Raw genomic sequence first — 22002 nt, 5'->3', positions numbered from 1 at the left:
CGCACAGTCCTCCAGGGCTCTATGGTCCTGCTCTTAGAGTCATTCTGCAACACCAACCCACTTCTTAGCTATTAACAGAAGGCGGCCTACTGCCCAAGAGAGAAAAAATAGAAGGTACATGCCACAGACCATCCTGTGGTTTTACCTGCGAGATCATGAAGAAGACATGAGAAAGTGAGATGGAAAACCTACCTCAGTTCTGGAGGAACGGGTGAGTGAATTGAAGGGGAGAATAAGGGTCAAGATTGATCCTCCCATGAAAATCACTTCTCCAGTCTCTAGTGAGCAATTTCCCAGAGGGAGTGGAAGAGCTGATTTTACTCCAACTCCTGTGAGAAAGAATTCTAATACCTTTTTACAAGACATAAGTGGAGAATCTCATCATCACTATTAAAGGGGCCCTGCCTCCAGCCAGGTGGAGGAGAGGGACAATTTGGTTTACTAGATGGACAGGAAGGGATTTTACAGGTACATAGCAAACAGAAAACAGACTAGGGAGAAAGTAGGCCCCCTCAGGAAGCTCTCGGGAGAACTAACTACACAGGATTTGGAGAAAGCTGAGGTTCTGAATGACTTCTTTGCCTTGATCTTCACTGGCAAAGGCTCTGACCACACCACCCAAGTCTAGGAAGGCAGATGCAGAGACTGTGAGAACGAAGACCTTGGGCCCACTGTAGGAGAGGATCTGGTTCGAGACCATCTTAAAAATCTGAACGCGCACAAGTCCATGGGTCCTGATGAAATCCATCCACGGGCCCTGAGGGAGCTGGTGAATGAAGTTGCTAAGCCTCTGGCCATCATTTTTGAGAAATCATAGCAGTCAGGTTAAGTTCCTGACGACTGGAAAAAGGGAAATATAACCCCCATTTTCAAGAAGGGGAAAATGGATGACCCAGGGAATTACAGACCAGTTAGTCTCACCTCTGTGCCTGGCAAAATCTTGGAGCAGATTCTCCTGGAAGGCATGCTAAGGCACATGAAAAACAACAAGGTGCTTGGTGACAGCCAGCATGGCTTCACTAAGGGGAAATCCTGCCTCACCAATTTGGTGGCCTTCTATGATGGGGCTATGGACCTGATGGACAGGGGTAGAGCAGTTGATGTCATCTACCTGGACTTGTGTAAAGCGTTCGACACTGTCCCACACAACATCCTTGTCTCTAAACCGGAGAGACATCAATTTGATGGATGGACTACTCGGTGGATAAAGAACTGGCTGGATGGCCACACGCAAAGAGTTGTGGTCAATGGCTCAGTGTCCGGCTGGAGACCAGTAACGAGTGGTGTCCCTCAGGGATCGGTGTTGGGACCGGTCTTCTTTAACATCTTCGTCGCTGACATGGACAGTGGGATTGAGCATGCCCTAAGCAAGTTTGCCGATGACATCAAGCTGTGTAGTTCGGTTGATATGCTGGAAGGAAAGAATGCCATCCAGAGGGACCTTGACACGCTTGTGAGGTGGGCTGATGCCAACCTTATGAAGTTTAACCATAGCAAGTGCAAGGTCCTACACCTGGGTCAGAGCAATCCCAGGCACAGCTACAGGTTGGGCAAAGAAGAGATTCAGAGCAGCGCTATAGAGAAGGACTTGGGGATGTTGGTTGATGAGAAAATGAACATGAGCCAGCAGTGTGCGCTTGCAGCCCAGAAAGCCAACCGTATCCTAGGCTGCATCAAAAGGAGTGTGACCAGCAGGTCAAAGGAGGTGATCCTGCCCCTTTACTCTGCCCTTGTGAGACCTCACCTGGAGTACTGGGTGCAGTTCTGGTGTCCTCAACATAAAAAGGACATGGAACTGTTGGAACAAGTCCAGAGAAGGGCCACGAGGATGATCAGGGGACTGGAGCTCCTCCCGTATGAAGACAGGCAGAGAAAGTTGGGGCTGTTCAGCCTGGAGAAGAGAAGGCTGCGTGGAGACCTCATAGCAGCCTTTCAGTATCTGAAGGGGGCCTATAGGGATGCTGGAGAGGGACTCTTCATTAGGGACTGTAGTGATCAGACAAGGGGTAACGGGTTAAAACTTAAAGAGGGGAAGTTTAGATTGGAGAAAAGGAGGAAATTCTTTCCTGTTAGGGTGGTGAGGCACTGGAATGGGTTGCCCAGGGAGGTTGTGAATGCTCCATCCCTGGCAGTGTTCAAGGCCAGGTTGGACGAGGCCTTGGGTGATATGATTTAGAGTGAGGTGTCCCTGCCCATGGCATGGGGGTTGGAACTAGATGATCTTAAGGTCCTTTCCAACCCTAACTATTCTATGATTCTATGTGCTTTACACAGTAGCCAGGGAGAATGCTACATGGAGTAAGTGGGCCAAACTTATTACACAGCGAGCTCAAATAAGAAATCCCAGTCATCCAGAAATTCTAGATGTTGTCATGGACTAGCCAGAGGGCAAAGAGTTTGGAATGTCACCAGAGGAGGATGTAATGTGCACTGAAGAGGCCCCACCGTATCATAAACTGAGAATCCATATGCCTTGTTTACTGATGGGTCCTGGGTCTAAGCCATGACAGTAAACTAGCAGGAGCCATCTACAGCGACATCTATTCCATTTGGAGAATAAACAACCTCTCCCCTAAAACTTATGTAAGCATGGCACAGCCTAACTGTTGTGGCATACAAACATAATCAAATCATTAACCTGCTGAAAAATACAAGCAGCAGTGGCAAAACATTTATATTCATGTTCTGGCAAGTCTCAGAAGAGGGAGCTATTTGCTTTCTAGGTACAATTTCAAGCTATGCATCAAGGCTCCTGCTTTATCATTTATATTGTAATATATAGAACAGATTAACAATAATACAAAAACTAGTCTAAATGTAATTTTGAAAGAATCCACTTTCATCTGAGTTTCAGCACTTGCTGCTTTTATTTCATTACTTGAAAATTTATAAACGTTTCTTCATACTGCTGTTGTTTGGCAGGCCCACATAAAGCTCATTTCTTCCAAGTAATTTTGGTTGGAAAACAGCTAAATTCTAAATAGTTCCTTCTACTGCAATTCTTTCTACATTTAAGATCTGCTGTACTTGAGAAAGAGGCAACCTCCTTCATTCCTCTGATGTCTTTGTTTAAGGTATCATTAAGTTAACAGCTTTCTTTCTATGAAAAGTCTGTATAATGAAAAAGGAGCTGAGCAAGATCTTACAAAAACAACCGTTTTCCATTAATTAACTCCAATCTGCAGTGCGTTCATTTTAATCTCACACAGGAGGATATAGTCACTGGTCCCACTCATCCCTGCAGAGGACTAGACACAATCCCCCGAAATCTACACTTAAGTTCCTCTAGAATCAATGCATTAAGAATTGGAGATGCATATCTGTGGGCAGAATTTGGACCACAGCTGTTAGTCAAAAGTGCTGTTTACTGAAGATTCAGAGATTACCCGAATGCCATGAGATTAATACTGCCAAACACAAGACGTGCTTTTGTGAGCCTGGGAAGACATTTGGCAGGGGTGTAACAGTGCCTCTGATGTGTTATGCTATTGTATGCACCAGTCTTTAGAAACACTTGCATAGGAGGAATGTGTGCTTGAAGTGGGACACAAGAATACAGCTCTGTTTATTAGGACAAGCTGAAATATAAATTAAAACTGAACAAACCACTATTCCCTGAAAAGTAGGCCTCATTGTGTCAGTGACAATAGATAATAGTCTGTGGTGAAACACACAAAAATAGAAAAATACTGTTTGGCATGGGTTGTGAGAACATAACCTTGAGTATAGAGGAGATACCATCTCTGCTAGCAAAAGGGAGTCATACCAGTAAACATCTGTGCACACGGCCACGTGTGAGCTGATGTTGCAACTGGTAATTTGCACTCCAGCTGAGGATGGATATGAGGACCTGTGCAGGGACAGACAGGTGAGAAAGCCAGATACGCATCTTGACTGGGGGGACTCCTTGACGATGGATGCACTGCCTTCCACCCCTCCAACTGGGCAACATGTTCAATCTCCTGCTGCTCAGCGGTACCCCGTTCAACCAGGGGTCAGTATGTATGCAACCTGCTTCGCATTAATATATATATTTGCTTCACATTAATACCTCAATAAATAGACTAGAGCATTTAATTATTTATATTGCGTTTGGTGTCCAGTCTTTGTACACGGGAATCCTACGAACCTGAAACACTCATTTAAGATCAACTTTCACCATAATACTCCTCCTTATGATTGACAACTGCACCCAAGTGTATGCTTTTTATAAAAACACACAGGTAATTCTCCAAACATTTATGAAATCAAAAGGGTTTAACAAAAATGGATAATTAATCTCAAAATAAATTACAGTAGCATGACAACATTTGGCTTCTTTAGTGTGACCATGTGCATTTCCTTTGTTATCTTGCTGTTAAGACCATTACAGATCCAGTTCACATCTCTAAAAGTTAATGAGATGTCTGTGATGATAAAGGTATAAAACTCTGCTTGCTACAAGCAAATGTCTGATATCAGTTTCACCTGGTCACAGATTATATGTAGACAGCCTTCTCTGCCCCCCCAATAAATATTATATAGTATTCTTGTAAGTTCAAGCATAATTAGACTCAAACAGAAAACTCAGGTCCTCCTTTCTTTGCTCTCAGTAGAAGTCGCCTGATTTGAAATCCTGCAAAAGGATTGATCCACAGGAGTGAAGGCTGACTCCCAAAAACAGATTTCATTCCTTCCCAATGTAGTCTCCGCTCCCATGTTGGCTTTTCACTCTTCAGTCTTTCAATCTCCTGTGTACAGATAGACATGCCGTGACACACTGTTAAGTCCACAGTTTAGTAAAGTCTAATAATAGCACTTATTGAAGCTGATGATTATTTTGCATTCTTTTGACGTATAGCTAGTGATGTGAGCTGATTAGTTTCTTGCTGTTACTTAGTAGGAATGAAGTAAGAGTGGCTGATTTAGCCCTGCGGGTACAGGGCAGACAACTTAGAACATTAAATGTGTACAAGAAGGCTGGTCTACCTCTACCTCTCCTCCATCAAAGACAAAATTACCAGAAAAGCTGATGTTACAGTAGAGGATCCACACACAACATACCTACACTAGAAGTTGTTTACTCATTTAATGAAATGAGACAATAAGGCTTCTAAGAAGGCTCTTGTGCTGCAATTACTGAAGGTAGTCTTGCTCTCCCAAATGCATTATTTTGATGATCATTTCTTGTACTTCCCACGAACAAAAGCTTGATTTACCAATTATATTTCACAGCTACAGAAATACACTTTTAAACAGCCTCACATGAGAAAATTCTGAACAGCCACAGGATTCAAATTCCTTCTGTTTCCAGTCAATTACCCATCACAAAACAGCCTCTCAAGGCTTAACACTACATTTAAGGGCAGGGGAGCCAAAGGTCCAAACTATGGTGATACTCTAACATGAAGTGTATCAAAATAGAGGAAAACTTGAAGGGTTGATACAAGATACCCAGTTTAAGTGTAAGCCTGAGAAAAGCAGAAATTTCTCATGGCACATATCAGGAGTTTGTGACACTTGAGAAGTGAAAGCCCAAAATGAAGTCAGAATGTGTGCAGTGTCTGTAATTGAAAACCTAATTATAAAATTTAGGCCAGAAAGGTAAATAATATAAGAACTTCTGCTAGAAAGCAAACCTGAAAAAAAAAAATATTGTTACAGCATACAAAAGTAGAGGTCTTTACCGTTTCATCATTGCATATTGAGTGGATTTGGGTGCCAAACATGACTGCAGTGAAAGTGAGAAACAGAAAACCCTCAAGGAACAAGATGATCATCAGGATCACAGTTACAGGTGGGGAGAAGTCACTGCATTCTGTGAAAACGATATACGTAGTGATTAAAAAAAAAAGAAAAAAGTCTATAGAGCATTTTCATACTAAGACATCCCCTCTTCAACAAACAGCAATAAAAAGTTAAATATCTGACACTTGAAACAGTATTTCACAATTAAAACAAACTTCTAATTTCTAGCACTGCAGCAGCGTTATTTGCTGCCCAAGGAAATAAAGAATTTTATGGAAGTAACACTTTTGGCTTCCTATAAAGCATATGGTACTGCATTGCTGCAATCCTGCTTCAATATTTCAAGGATCTCAAATAAATGTTTGCACATGAGAATTTAAATACTCAGATCTGCACATATATAAAGATGAGAGCAGCTTGAAGTTTCATGAGTGACAAGCACTGTAAAAACCACCATTGTCAGCTGACTTGATAGTTTAATCCAGATGTTCCATTTTGCTGCAATTGCTGTTATTTTTTTTTAATTAACCACACAGAAGGTTCTGACTTACAGTCACATCTCAGGAGGCCCTCTGATCAACTGATTAACTCAATTATAGTTAAACAAAGAAGAAATGGGATAGTATACAGGAAGCAGAATATTTCAAGTAAAAGAAGTACTAGGATTCCATCCATTTAATTGAATATTCATCAAAAATCAGTCACATGGATTCCCCTGTTGTTTCAGGTACCAGGAAGAACATACAGTCAACCATCTTCTGGCAAAAGCACAAGGTCAGAATGAGCTCTAGCACAATGGAACATTAGGAAATGCAAGTCAGAGGCCTAAACAAACTACTAGGACAATTTAGGAAATTTCCTTTCTAAAGGAACCCCACAGTTTGTCCCAGTAACAAAATAAGGAAAAAATTAAAGTTCCAGCTGTTGTTCACAGAACTGTGCTGGGACACACAAAGCCCCAGCTGGCAGCTTCAGGTAATATAGCACTGAGTTGGCTGAGGACCAGCTATCTGCTTCCTTCCTATTACAGAGGTAGTAAACTTTTACTATATGGAAAGGGAGTGAGAATGCTGTTGACAGACACAGCTTTTAGAGTGAATGTCTAAAATAAAGGGAACCAAAAGAGTGACAGAGGGAGAGAGAGAAGGGCACAGAGGAGGGCACAGAGAGGGGCAAAGAAAAAATAGGTATGAAATATTTTCAGGACCTCACTTTCAAAAGATTGAAGTCTTGTAATGTTTCATACATGGGACTGAAATAGGTGGAACTTCCCCTTAATTACTGCTAGATTATGACAGTGAAAATTAAGTATTTGCTTACCAGTCCACTGCCCTTGGACACAGGAGAAAAACTGAAACCCACACAGTATGAGCGCATGAGCTGAAATTAGGGCTATATACATCTGGAAATAAGAGAGTGCTTACTTTTGACTGCTGCCAGGTAGTAAAGCAGACATTCCTTTCAGCCAACCTTCACCACCGCACAGCGATTTCAATTTTTAATTCAATACAATGATGTAAAAACAAATTCTAATTAAGCTTGAATCTAAAAACATGGGCAACAATAAAAGTTTAAGGATTAGCTCCCTAAACGATACCATTTCATTAACTGTTACTACATAAAACACAGCAAAATTAATATAGTTTAAAATAACAGCACTTTACAAGATTAAAATAAGTATGAGTAGAAATATCTTCCTCTTGGAGAATATCTTGCATAGACAGAAACAAAACCAAACCCAACAAAACCCAGTAGTGCCCTTAAGACATTACTCAATAAGCACAACCAAAACTTATAATCAAGGTAGATTTGTACTGAAATCAAGCTGCTGTTTTCACTTACCGTAAACAGAACAAAAAATCTCTGATTTTTCTCCCCCACACAATTATTCACCCATGGGCAGTGGTGATCCATCTTTCGAATACATCGTTTGCAAATACTGAAGGACAGAAAAAGAGACTTCTGTTGAGAAAGACTACTTCACATTTTAATGTTGAAACAAGGGTATCTGGTGATCATAAGATGATGTGCTGAATTCTTTCTTGACAAACTACAAACAGTTATTATATTTGCATTTCTTTAAAGAAACTATTTGCTCACTTACAACTCAGGTTTTGGTTGTTACAAAACTGACTGTATACATAAATTTTTCTTCATATAAGAAAACCAGTATTAACATGAGCCCCACTGCAGTAACTTGTTTTAGACACTTGTGGCACTGCATAAGCAAAGTTTTTGTTCTTTCTAGATTCAGTAGAATCTTCCCCTCAGGAGAACCTATTTTACACAAAGTAATTATTTCAAGGTTGCAGACTTAAGTTGTGAATTTGTTTTGTGAATTACAAGGGAAAAACAAACAAACAAACCACACACACCCCAAAGAAATTCACAATTTGCATCTTCAAAGAGAAACTGAGGTTTCAACTGGCCATACAACTGTAAACTGTCGTGGTTTAAACCCAGTCAGGCAACTTGTTCACTCACCCCCAGTGAGTGGTGCCGGGCTGACAGCAATCGAGGGCAACTCCCCCCACTGGGGCTCTCCCCTTCCGCGCTCCCAGAGGAACGGGGAGGAGGATCGAAAGGGTGCAACTCCTACAGGTTGAGACAAGAACAGTCCAGCAACCAATGTACAACACAAATCACCACCGCCACTACCAAAGACAACAACGATAAGAGAAAACAACAAGGGAAGAGAATACGATACCACCAGCCAAGAAACGAGCCCCACCTGGAAGCCCGTGTCCTGGGTAACTCCCAGTTACCCCCCACCCTGGGCATGACGTGCTGTGGTATGGAACACCTCCTTGGCTAGCTTGGGTCAGGCGCCCCGTCTCTGCTTCCTCACAGCTTCCCCTCCTCCCTGGCAGAGCATGAGCCTCACAAAGTCCTTGGTCAGGGTAAACATCACTTAGCAACAACCGAAAATATTGGTTTCACCAACACTGTTCCCAGGCTGGAAGTCAAAACACAGCACTGCACCAGCTACCACGAAGGAGAAACATGACTGCTACTGCTGAACCCAGGACATAAACATATGCCAATATGGTCACTCCTCACTTCCTCAACATAAAAAAAAAAATACTGACACTATAAGCAGCACACATTCTTTGCCTACTTGTTAATGAATATTTAAACACTGCTGTTCCTTGCTACTTTTGCAAATAAACACTTCGTTTCTGCCAAGTTTTGAGTCAAGGTTATTTCCACAAGTCAAATATTTCAGTAACTCTATTTTATATCTCCTAGGCCATACACCACCAGAGGGCTCATTTGTCTTATATCTGCATCTGTCCATCTCCAGCCAAACATGAACAGTTATACAAGAGAAACAAAAGAGGTGCAATATGTGCAGAAGTTCTTCAATTAATCAATAGCTTAAGTAATACTACTGATGTTGAATTTTCCTATCTTTGTGTTTGAGAGCCACACAAAATATTCCAGATTTTCCTGCAGAACATACAAAATATTAAGCATTTTCATTTTGGCAGTTACAAAGGCAAACAAACCTTAAAAAATGCAGGCACTACATTCCCACTGCCTCTGGTTTTACAGACATTAAAGACAATTCATCCTCAGATGCAAATTGCTTCTTAACTAGTGCCAGATACACACGAAAATCCCAAAACCATAGCCTAAGCCGGTAACTCAGAACCACACAGCCACTCACTCACTCCCCCACTTCTTCCTCCCCCAGCTCCTGGAGAAATAGGGAGGAGAACAGAAAGAATGCAACTGACTCAAGTTGAGATAAGAACAGTCCAGTAACTAAGGTATAATCCAAAACTACTGCTGCTACCACCAATAATAATAAAGACAAGGGATATAACAAAGGAAGAGAATACAACCGCTCAACACCTGCTGACCGATACCCAGACTGACCCGAGCAGTGATCTAGCCCTTCTGGGTAAATCCCCCCAGTTTATATACTGGGCATGACGTGCTGTGGTATGGAATACCCCTTTGGCTAGTTTGGGTCAGGTGTCCTGTCTCTGCTTCCTCCTGGATTCCCCTCCAGCATGAGCATGAGACTCAAAGTCCTTGAAGTATACATTAATAAGCAATAACTAAAAACAATCAGTGTTATCAGACTTGTTCCCAGGCTGAAAGTCAAAACCACAGCACTGCACAAGCTACAAAGGATAAAAATGACTGATATAGCTGAACCCAGAACAGTATTCACCCCTGTCGTGGTTTAAACCCAGTCAGGTAATTCGTTCGCTCACTTCCCCCCCTTTCTTGCCCTCCCCCTGCTCTCGGAGGGATGGAGAGGGAAATCAAAAGAATGCAACTCCCACGGGTTGAGATAAGAACAGTTTAGTAACTAAGGTATAACACAAATCACTACTGCTACCACCAATGATAATAATGATAAAGGAAATAACAAGGGAACAGAATACAACACCTCACCACCCACTGACCGATAACTCGCCCCCCAAGCCCGACCAAGCTCCGACCGATACCTCCTCCAACCCTGCAGTCTCCCAGCCCTTCCGGCTAACTCCCAGTTACATCCTGGGCATGACGTGCTGTGGTATGGAATACCTCTTTGGTCAGTTTGGGTCAGGTGTCCTGTCTCTGCTTCCTCCCAGCTTCCCCTCCTCCCTGGCAGAGCATGAGGCTCACAAAGTCCTTGGCCAAACCAAAACATCTCTATCAGCTCTGTTCCCAAGCCGAAAGTCAAAACACTGCACTGCACCAGCTACCAAGGAGGAGAAACATGACTGCTACTGCTGAACCCAGGACATTATCCACCCCTTATTCCATACCATTCACGTCATGCTCAGATCCCACATTTTCAATATACCATCACTCTTATCTCGGTGCACTCTTATCTTAGTGCATGGACCAGTCCCTATAAAGCTGCTGCGTCCATCTGGTCCATGTCAGGCTCTATCTCTTGTAACAGTCTTCCAGAGCAGGAGAGACTGTGTGCAGTGTTCACACTCGTGAATAACCTGGGCAATAGTGCCCATTGCTAAGTCCACCCCTCGATCATGAGTCCATCTCTGTGTTGCATCTCTGCTCTGATGGCCTGAAGTGCCATGGGCCCACCAGGCTTAAAATAATTCACTGTCCCCTTAAGCAGTTTCTGCAGCTTGTTGCTGGGGACTCCATACAGCTGCCTTCCATCTCCGACGCTTCCAAAGCACTGGAGGGGCCCAGTGGACTAGATACTTGCCCATACTGTCCCACACACCCTGCCACTCATGACTCTCCAGCCTTGGGGAAAATCTCTTGGTCCCCCTATATTGTTGTCTAACCCCAGACAAGACCCAAACCTGACTCTGCTTAACTTTTGAGATCAGACAAAATGGTTGTGGGTAGAACACAGCCTGTGTGTGTGCCAACATGCTGATCCCCATCACAATCAGCAGGCAGGTCCCAAGGATACCCAAAGGCCATTCAGAGCCTTCAGAACTCTCAAACGATGCTGCTGTACTTGTCACTGGGGCTGGTGTAGCTGCTGTGCTTGCCGGCTCTCCCACCACCGGCTTCTCTTTTCCTGAGTCCAGCTCTTCCTCCTCTGCCTTGCTGGGAAGTGCTGCGTGGTCTCCTGCATCCTCCTGAGGCTCGGCGGGTGGCTGCCGGGGAATGCTCTCGGCCGTCGCGGGGCTCGGCTCCTCCGCGGGGCTCGGCTCTTCCGCGGGGCTCGGCTCTTCCGCGGGGCTCGGCTCCTCCACCGCCTTATCCCGCTGCTCGGCAGCCGCTTCCTTCTGCTCCTCGACCGCCCCGGCCTCCTCCACCGGCAGCCGTCCCCTGGCGGCCTCCGGCCCCGCTCCCGCCGCCGCTTGGTCCCCGGGGCCGCTCCTCCGGGCCGCTTCAGCAGCCGCCGGCTCCCGGGGCCGCTCCCCCTCGGCTCCCCGCAGCCTCACGAAGATGGAGAGTAGGGTGAGGGCCAGGACGGTGAAGAGCAGCCGGACGGCCAGGTACAAGTCCACGGCCACGTCCGTCCCGCCCTGCTGCTGGAGCCCGCCCGTATTACAAGCCATTGCCATAAAGCACAGTGAGACAAGAACCTTAGCCCAGGCCCCACACTTGATAAACACTAACACAGCAAATACCGGCTCTACATAAGTTACAACGGTCTGAAGCTGTGAGATCAAGAAGAACAACTCTGATACCCAATAAATCAGCATTGTGACGAATGACTATTAATCCAGTCAAATCTGTCGTTATCTCAACCCTTCGTGCCCCACGTTGGGCGCCAAAAAGAACTGTCGTGGTTTAAACCCAGTCAGGTAATTCGTTCGCTCACTTCCCCCCCTTTCTTGCCCTCCCCCTGCTCTCGGAGGGATGGAGAGGGAAATCAAAAGAATGCAACTCCCACGGGTTGAGATAAGAACAGTTTAGTAACTAAGGTATAACACAAATCACTACTGCTACCACCAATGATAATAATGATAAAGGAAATAACAAGGGAACAGAATACAACACCTCACCACCCACTGACCGATAACTCGCCCCCCAAGCCCGACCAAGCTCCGACCGATACCTCCTCCAACCCTGCAGTCTCCCAGCCCTTCCGGCTAACTCCCAGTTACATCCTGGGCATGACGTGCTGTGGTATGGAATACCTCTTTGGTCAGTTTGGGTCAGGTGTCCTGTCTCTGCTTCCTCCCAGCTTCCCCTCCTCCCTGGCAGAGCATGAGGCTCACAAAGTCCTTGGCCAAACCAAAACATCTCTATCAGCTCTGTTCCCAAGCCGAAAGTCAAAACACTGCACTGCACCAGCTACCAAGGAGGAGAAACATGACTGCTACTGCTGAACCCAGGACAACCCCTTATTCCATACCATTCACGTCATGCTCAAATCCCACATTTTTCAATATACCACTGCTTTTGTCTCATATATATATAAGAAAAACCCACATTGACTGATTGATGGCTTGGCTTCCTGAACGAAGATTTGGGAAGGGCTTTACCCATGCTTACTACAAGCATGATGACTAAGGGAACGTGGGATAGGAAAATCTGGTTGGAAAAAAGGCTGCTTGGTCATTCAGGATGTTTCTGAACAAGACTGTCATCTCCTGGGTCAATCTCGAGCGACCAATGATGCAACAGCACAACATCAAATGTCTAGGCAGGATTCTGACTCTGATTTAGAGGCGTTCAGTCATGAGCCCGCAGATGGTAGCCTCACACCAGTGGCTCCTCAGCCAAGCACACACACCAGGGGTCTGAACCTATGGGTCCTCTTGTACTGAGCAGGATTACTATTGCAACAACACATCATCAATAGGGTAAAGCTAACCTGTCTCACAATGGTCTAATACATATATATACATACACACAGACACACTCCCACACAAAGAGAGAGATATCATTCCTTAGTCTGTGGACCAATCCCCATAAAGCTCCTGAATTCATCCAGTCCATGAGGTCAGTCTTCATCTCCTGTAGAGTTTTTCAGAGCAGGAGAGAAGGTGTGCAGTGTTGGACTGTTGCATGCTGATGACAACGTGGAACTCGTCTGGTCACTGCTGAGCTCATCGGGTTTCATCATTCTTTGTTAGAATGATGATCAGAGGGAAGTCAGGGCCAGTCACTGCTGATGTGAAGACATCTAGCTGTTGGGCTATAAAAGTGCTACATAGCAGGTAATAGCATCCAATTAAGTTCACTGGCTGTTTTTGCTAAAATCAAATCCCCTTGTGGCACACATCGGACTTCCCCATCTTATTGCATTACCCACTGTCGTGGTTTAAACCCAGTCAGTCACACAATTTCTACTCCCACCCCTCTTTATTCCTTCCCCCCACCTGCTCCCAGAGGGATGGGGAGGAGAATCGAAAGAATGTAACTCCCACAGGCTGAGATAAGAACAGTCCAGTAACTAAGGTAGAACACAAACCACTACTGCTACCACCAGTAATAATAATGATAAGAGAAATAACAAGGGAAGAGAATAAGATACCACCTGCCAAAACGAGCCTGACTGAGAAGAGAGTGCCCATCCGGGTAACTCCCAGTTACTTCCTGGGCATGATGTGCTGTGGTATGGAATACTTCTTCAGTCACTTTGGGTCAAGTGTCCTCTCTCTGCTTCCTCCTGGCTTCCTGTCGTGGTTTAAACCCAGTCAGGTAACTTGTTCACTCACTCCCAGTGAGTGGTGCCGAGCTGACAACAATCAAGGTCCGTGTCCGTCTCCCCCCCCCTCCCTGCACCGGGGCTCTCCTCTTCCCCGCTCCCGGAGGAACGGGGAGGAGGATCGAGAGAGTGCAACTCCTACGGGTTGAGACAAGAACAGTCCAGCAACAAATCACCACCGCTACTATCAGCTAAAACAATGATAAGGGAAAATAACAAGGGAAGAGAATACGATACCACTGGCCAAGAAAACGAGTTCCACCCGGAAGCCCCTGTCCTTCCGGGTAACTCCCAGTTACCCCCCACCCCGGGCATGACGTGCTGTGGTATGGAATACCTCCCCGGCTAGCCCGGGTCAGGCGCCCCGCCTCTGCTTCCTCACAGCCTCCCCTCTTCCCTGGCAGAGCATGAGCCTCACAGAGTCCTTGGTCAGGGTAAACATCACTTAGCAACAACCGACAACATCGGCTTCACCAACGCTGTTCTCAAAACTAGAAGTCAAAACACAGCACTGCACCAGTTAACACAAAGTAAAAAACATGATTGCTACTGCTGAACCCAGGACATTATCCACCCCTTATTCCATACCATTCACGTCGTGCTCAGATCCCACATTTTCAATACACCATCGCTCTCCCACATATATACATCCATATACATACAGACCAAGAGGAAAAAAAATCATTTTCTTAGTGCATGGACCAATCCCTATAATGCTGCCGAGTCCATCCGGTCCATGATGTTCCAAGTTCATTCTCTGTTGGGATGATGGCTGGAGGGAAGTCAGGGCCAGTCGCTGGTGACCTGGAGACATCTAGTTGATGGGCTATAAAAGCATTACACAGCAGGCAACAGCATACAATTGAGTTCACTGGCTGTTTTCCCCTAAAATCAAATCCCCTTGAGGTATACATCGGACTTCCCCATCTTCCCGCATTACCCACCAAGTATATCCAGGTCCCTGAGCAAAAGCAATCCCACGAGTGGGTTTGCCTTTACCTGAAGCAGGAATAACCCAGACTGTCTTCCCCAGCAAATTCTTCATATGCACCACGGGAACTTTGTCCCCCTCTACAATATGTAAAAGTTCTGACTGGGCTGGGCCAGCCCTGTTGGCAGATCCTCTGGTGTTGACCAACCAGGTGGCCTTTGGTAAATGTGTATCCCAATGCTTGAAAGTTCCCCCACCCATCGCTCTCAGTGTAGTTTTTAACAGCCCATTGTACCGTTCGATTTTCCCAGAGGCTGGTGCATGGTAGGGGATGTGATATACCCACTCAATGCCATGCTCTTTGGCCCAAATATCTATAAGGTTATTCCGGAAATGAGTCCCATTGTCTGACTCAATTCTCTCTGGGGTGCCGTGTCGCCACAAAATCTGTTTCTCAAGGCCCAGGATAGTGTTCCGGGCAGTGGCATGGGGCACAGCGTATGTTTCCAGCCACCCGGTGGTTGCTTCCACCATGGTAAGCACATGGCGCTTGCCTTGGCGGGTTGGTGGCAGTGTGATATAGTCAATCTGCCAGGCCTCCCCATATTTATACTTCAACCATCGTCCTCCATACCAAAGAGGCTTTAACCGCTTGGCTTGTTTAATTGCAGCACATGTTTCACACTCATGAATAACCTGGGCAATAGTGTCCATTGTTAAGTCCACCCCTCGGTCACGGGCCCATCTATATGTTGCATCTCTGCCCTGATGGCCTGAAGTGTCATGGGCCCACCGGGCCAAAAATAATTCACCTTTATGTTGCCAATCTAAGTCCATCTGAGCCACTTCAATCTTAGCCGCTTTATCCACTTGTTGGTTGTTCTGGTGTTCCTCAGTGGCCCGACTCTTGGGTACATGGGCATCTACATGACGTACCTTCACCACCAGGTTCTGCACCCGGGCAGCAATATCTTTCCACAGTGCAGCAGCCCAGATGGGTTTACCTCTGCGTTGCCAGTTGTTCTGCTTCCATTGCTTCAACCACCCCCACAGGGCATTTGCCACCATCCATGAGTCAGTATAGAGATAAAGTACTGGCCACTTTTCTCGTTCAGCAATGTCCAGGGCCAGCTGGATGGCTTTCACCTCGGCAAATTGACTCGATTCACCCTCTCCTTCAGCAGTTTCTGCAACTTGTCGTCCAGGACTCCATACAGCTGCCTTCCATCTCCGATGCTTTCCCACAATACGGCAAGAGCCATCAGTAAACAAGGCATACTGCTTTTCACTTTCTGACAGTTTATTATATGGTGGGGCCTCTTCAGCACGCACAACCTCCTCCTCTGGTGACATTCCGAAATCTTTGCCCTCTGGCCAGTCCATGATGACTTCTAGAATGCCTGGACGACTGGGATTTCCTATTCGAGTTCGTTGTGTAATTAGTGCAGCCCATTTACTCCATGTAGCATCAGTTGCATGATGTGTAGAGGAGACCCTGCCTTTGAACATCCAGCCCAGCACGGGCAGCCGGGGTGCCAGGAGGAGCTGTGCTTCAGTGCCAATCACTTCCGAAGCAGCTCGAACCCCTTCATAGGCTGCCAGTATCTCTTTCTCAGTTGGGGTATAGCTGGCCTCAGATCCTTTGTATCCCCGACTCCAAAAGCCGAGGGGTCGACCTCGAGTCTCCCCTGGAGCTTTCTGCCAGAGGCTCCAGGTAGGACCGTTCTCCCCAGCTGCAGTGTACAGCACATTTTTTACATCTGGTCCGGTTCGGACTGGTCCAAGGGCTACTGCATGAACTATCTCGCGTTTAATTTGCTCAAAGGCTTGTTGCTGCTCAGGGCCCCATTTAAAATCATTCTTCTTCCGGGTCACATGATAGGGCTTACAATCGAACTGTAATTTGGGATGTGCATTCTCCAGAACCCCACTGCACCCAAGAAAGCTTGCGTTTCTTTCTTATTAGTTGGTGGAGACATTGCTGTTATCTTGTTGATCACATCTGTGGGGATCTGTCTACGTCCATCTTGCCATTTTATTCCCAAAAATTGAATCTCCTGTGCAGGTCCCTTGACCTTACTCCGTTTTATGGCAAAACCGGCTTTCAGCAGGATTTGGATTATTTTCCTCCCTTTCTCAAAGACTTCTTCCGCTGTATCGCCCCACACAATAATGTCATCAATGTATTGCAGGTGTTCTGGAGCTTGCCCCTGTTCCAGTGCAGTCTGGATCAGTCCATGGCAAATGGTAGGGCTGTGTTTCCACCCCTGGGGCAGTCGGTTCCAAGTGAACTGGACACCCCTCCAAGTAAAAGCAAACTGTGGCCTGCACTCTGCTGCCAAAGGAATGGAGAAAAATGCATTGGCAATATCAATCGTGGCATACCACTTGGCTGCTTTTGACTCTAGTTCATACTGAAGTTCTAGCATGTCCGGTACGGCAGCACTCAATGGTGGTGTGACTTCATTCAGGCCACGATAGTCTACTGTTAGTCTCCATTCTCCATTAGACTTTCGCACTGGCCATATGGGGCTATTGAAGGGTGAGCGGGTCCTGCTGATCACCCCCTGACTCTCCAGTCTACGGATCAGCTGATGGATGGGAATCAGGGAGTCTTGGTTGGTGCGATATTGCCGCCGGTGCACTGTTGTGGTCGCAATTTGCACTTGTTGTTCTTCAACTTTCAGCAACCCCACAGCAGAGGGATCTTCTGAGAGACCAGGCAAGGTGGACAGCTGCTCAATTTCCTCAGTCTCCAAAGCAGCAATACCAAAAGCCCACCGGTACCCTTTTGGGTCTTTGAAGTACCCTCTCTTGAGGTAGTCTATGCCGAGGATGCATGGAGCCTCTGGACCAGTCACAATAGGGTGCTTTTGCCACTCCCTCCCAGGCAGGCTGATTTCAGCCTCCAGCACAGTCAACTCTTGGGATCCTCCTGTTACTCCAGAAATATAGATGGGTTCCACCCCTTGACAGCTTGATGGCATCAGGGTACACTGTGCACCGGTATCTACTAGAGCCTTATACTTCTGTGGGACTGATGTGCCAGGCCATCTGATCCACACAGTCCAGTAAATCCGATTGTCCCCTACCTCCACCTGGCTGGAGGCAGGGCCCCTCTAATGGTCGTCACAGCATTGGACACTTAAGTCGTGTTGAAAGGGATTATTCTTCGTTATCACAGGAGCTGGAGTAAAATCAGCTCTTCCACTCCATCTGGGAAACTGCTCACCAGAGACTGAAGCCGTAGCTCTCATAGGACGATCAGTCTTGGCCCTTGCTCCCCTCTTCAGTTCACTCACCCGTTCCTCCAAAGCTGAAGTAGGTTTTCCATCCCACTTTGTCATGTCTTCTCCGTGATCCAGCAGGTAAAACCATAGGGTACCCCGTGGCGTATACCTTCTGTATCTCCTCTCTTGAACAATAGGACGTCTTTTGTTAATAGCTGAGACGCGTGTTGGTACACGTGAGGAGCTGGATAAATCAGATACATCGTCCCTCAATTTGTCGAGGTCCTGGGACAGTTTTTTCACAGCTGAGATGATGGAAGGAGTGAGATTGTCTTCGAACTCTCGGAGTTTATGAACCATTTCATCCACTGTTAGTGGTACTATGTCATTCCAGGTCACTGTTGCCAATGAATGGGCATATGATGACGGTGCATTCCGTGTAAGTTTTCGCCACATGGGTCGTGTACATTCAACTTCATCTGGATCTATAGGTGTATCCCCGTTATTCGGCTTGATGTGATAGAGCATCTCTACGATGGCCGATTCCCTCAGAGACTGGATGCCTTTGTCTATAGTAGTCCACTTCGCCGAACGACTCGTAACATCGTCCTTGTACGGAAACCTTTCTTTCACAGCTGCCAAGAGCCTCCTCCAAAGGCTGAGGGACTTTTTCTCTCTTGCAATTGCTTTGTCAATTCCCCCTTCTCTAGCAAGTGATCCCAGCTGCTTGGCTTCTGTACCTTCTAGTTCGTGACCATCGGCCCCATTGTCCCAGCATCGGAGTAACCAGGTGATGATGTGCTCCCCTGGTTGACGGGTAAAATCTTTTCGCATATTCCGCAGCTCGGTTGAGGTCCGAGGTCGAGAAGTTACCTCTTCTTCTTCTTCTTCGTCATGTGAGGATGACTCCTGATCAGATTCTGGACCGGGTGGTGAATTCATTGGTTCTTCATCTCGCTTCACCCTTTTTGCCTCCTTTTTGCTTGTTCTCTTGCGTACAGGGGCAACTGATATTGGTACGAATTGGTCCTCTGGTTTGGCTGCAGTGATTATCACTGTGGTTTGAGTGGCGACTGTACTTGTTGCTGGGGGTGGTGTAGCTACCGTGCTTGGAGCTGGGGTAACCGCGCTGTCTGTTGCAGTTGAAGTTTGAGCAGCTGCTGTACTTGCCACTGGGGTAGCTGCGCAGTTCATTGCAGCCGAAGTTTGAGTAGCGACTGTCACTTTGCCCTCAAATCCGCCGACATTCTTTTCCTTTTGAAGGTGCTGGATAGTGTTGAACAAGGCCCTGTAAGCATAGGCCAAGCCCCAGCACGTTGCCGTGATTTGTCCATCTCTGGTATGGCCAGAATGACCACACACCTCATTTAAGTGTTTTACTAATTCTTCTGGATTTTGCAGTTGTTCGGTAGTGAAATTCCAAAATACTGGAGGGGCCCACTGACCTAGATACTTGCCCATACTATCCCACACACCCTGCCACTCATGGCTGTCCAGCCTCTGGGAAAATCTCTCGGTCCTCCTACATCGTCGTTTGACCCCAGACAAGACCCAAACCTGAATCTGCTTAACTCTTGAAATCAGTAGTGGGCAAAACACACTCTGTATGCGTGTTAGCATGGTGATTCCCATCACCATCAGCAAACAAGTCTCAACAGCATTAAAAGGCCATTTAAAAAATTCGAAACTCTCAAATGTAAATGGTCTGGGGGGACGACTAGGAGGGTAAAAGGATGTCTCCTTCACAGGTTGAGCACCTGAGAAGGAGAAAAAAGATGTGTAATTGCTAAGCACCTCCATCATATACCTCCCAAAGTATAAAGGTGGTGACCACACTGGGAACATAAACCTGATCAGTTTCATGATCAATGATTCTATTGTATTTGTCGTGGTTTAAACCCAGTCAGGTAACTTGTTCACTCACTCCCAGTGAGTGGTGCCGAGCTGACAACAATCAAGGTCCGTGTCCGTCTCCCCCCCCCCCCCCGCACCGGGGCTCTCCCCTTCCCCGCTCCCGGAGGAACGGGGAGGAGGATCGAGAGAGTGCAACTCCTACGGGTTGAGACAAGAACAGTCCAGCAACAAATCACCACCGCTACTATCAGCTAAAACAATGATAAGGGAAAATAACAAGGGAAGAGAATACGATACCACCGGCCAAGAAAACGAGTTCCACCCGGAAGCCCCTGTCCTTCCGGGTAACTCCCAGTTACCCCCCACCCCGGGCATGACGTGCTGTGGTATGGAATACCTCCCCGGCTAGCCCGGGTCAGGCGCCCTGTCTCTGCTTCCTCACAGCTTCCCCTCCTCCCTGGCAGAGCATGAGCCTCACAGAGTCCTTGGTCAGGGTAAACATCACTTAGCAACAACCGAAAACATCGGCTTCACCAACGCTGTTCTCCAACTAGAAGTCAAAACACAGCACTGCACCAGTTAACACAAAGGAAAAAAACATGACTGCTACTGCTGAACCCAGGACATTATCCACCCCTTATTCCATACCATTCACGTCGTGCTCAGATCCCACATTTTCAATACACCATCGCTCTCCCACATATATACATCCATATACATACAGACCAAGAGGAAAAAATCATTTTCTTAGTGCATGGACCAATCCCTATAATGCTGCCGAGTCCATTCGGTCCATGATGTTCCAAGTTCATTCTCTGTTGGGATGATGGCTGGAGGGAAGTCAGGGCCAGTCGCTGGTGACCTGGAGACATCTAGTTGATGGGCTATAAAAGCATTACACAGCAGGCAACAGTATACAATTGAGTTCACTGGCTGTTTTCCCCTAAAATCAAATCCCCTTGAGGTATACATCGGACTTCCCCATCTTCCCGCATTACCCACCAAGTATATCCAGGTCCCTGAGCAAAAGCAATCCCACGAGTGGGTTTGCCTTTACCTGAAGCAGGAATAACCCAGACTGTCTTCCCCAGCAAATTCTTCATATGCACCACAGGAACTTTGTCCCCCTCTACAATATGTAAAACTTCTGACTGGGCTGGGCCAGCCCTGTTGGCAGATCCTCTGGTGTTGACCAACCAGGTGGCCTTTGGTAAATGTGTATCCCAATGCTTGAAAGTTCCCCCACCCATCGCTCTCAGTGTAGTTTTTAACAGCCCATTGTACCGTTCGATTTTCCCAGAGGCTGGTGCATGGTAGGGGATGTGATATACCCACTCAATGCCATGCTCTTTGGCCCAAATATCTATAAGGTTATTCCGGAAATGAGTCCCATTGTCTGATTCAATTCTCTCTGGGGTGCCGTGTCGCCACAAAATCTGTTTCTCAAGGCCCAGGATAGTGTTCCGGGCAGTGGCATGGGGCACAGCGTATGTTTCCAGCCACCCGGTGGTTGCTTCCACCATGGTAAGCACATGGCGCTTGCCTTGGCGGGTTGGTGGCAGTGTGATATAGTCAATCTGCCAGGCCTCCCCATATTTATACTTCAACCATCGTCCTCCATACCAAAGAGGCTTTAACCGCTTGGCTTGTTTAATTGCAGCACATGTTTCACACTCATGAATAAGCTGGGCAATAGTGTCCATTGTTAAGTCCACCCCTCGGTCACGGGCCCATCTATATGTTGCATCTCTGCCCTGATGGCCTGAAGTGTCATGGGCCCACCGGGCCAAAAATAATTCACCTTTATGTTGCCAATCTAAGTCCATCTGAGCCACTTCAATCTTAGCCGCTTTATCCACTTGTTGGTTGTTCTGGTGTTCCTCAGTGGCCCGACTCTTGGGTACATGGGCATCTACATGACGTACCTTCACCACCAGGTTCTGCACCCGGGCAGCAATATCTTTCCACAGTGCAGCAGCCCAGATGGGTTTACCTCTGCGTTGCCAGTTGCTCTGCTTCCATTGCTTCAACCACCCCCACAGGGCATTTGCCACCATCCATGAGTCAGTATAGAGATAAAGTACTGGCCACTTTTCTCGTTCAGCAATGTCCAGGGCCAGCTGGATGGCTTTCACCTCGGCAAATTGACTCGATTCACCCTCTCC

General features: G+C 46.6%; 1 protein-coding gene and 1 long non-coding RNA gene across 2 annotated transcripts in view; both read right to left on the bottom strand.

Moving 5' to 3' along the window:
* Nucleotides 1-22002, bottom strand: part of LOC133262220 (uncharacterized) — a 296646-nt gene that overhangs the window by 143430 nt on the left and 131214 nt on the right. The window lies entirely within an intron of this gene.
* LOC133262219 (palmitoyltransferase ZDHHC7-like) overlaps nucleotides 3834-22002 on the bottom strand; it is a 50379-nt gene continuing 32210 nt past the window's right edge. Inside the window, exons 4-7 of the mRNA XM_061441181.1 lie at nucleotides 7570-7666; nucleotides 7048-7129; nucleotides 5667-5797; nucleotides 3834-4730 (exon numbers count right to left, since the gene is read on the bottom strand). Coding sequence (XP_061297165.1) covers nucleotides 4554-4730; nucleotides 5667-5797; nucleotides 7048-7129; nucleotides 7570-7666 — 487 coding nt within the window. The 3' untranslated portion in view covers nucleotides 3834-4553. The remainder of the gene's footprint in view (nucleotides 4731-5666; nucleotides 5798-7047; nucleotides 7130-7569; nucleotides 7667-22002) is intronic.

The sequence above is a fragment of the Pezoporus flaviventris genome, unplaced genomic scaffold (genome assembly GCF_033815535.1).
Source record: "Pezoporus flaviventris isolate CSIRO_AGI_PZ_B2104156 unplaced genomic scaffold, CSIRO_AGI_Pfla_v1 ptg000199l, whole genome shotgun sequence".
Taxonomy (NCBI): Eukaryota; Metazoa; Chordata; class Aves; order Psittaciformes; family Psittacidae; genus Pezoporus; species Pezoporus flaviventris.
The sequence above is the reverse complement of the archived record's forward strand: the minus strand, read 5'-3'. Positions and strand labels throughout refer to the sequence as shown.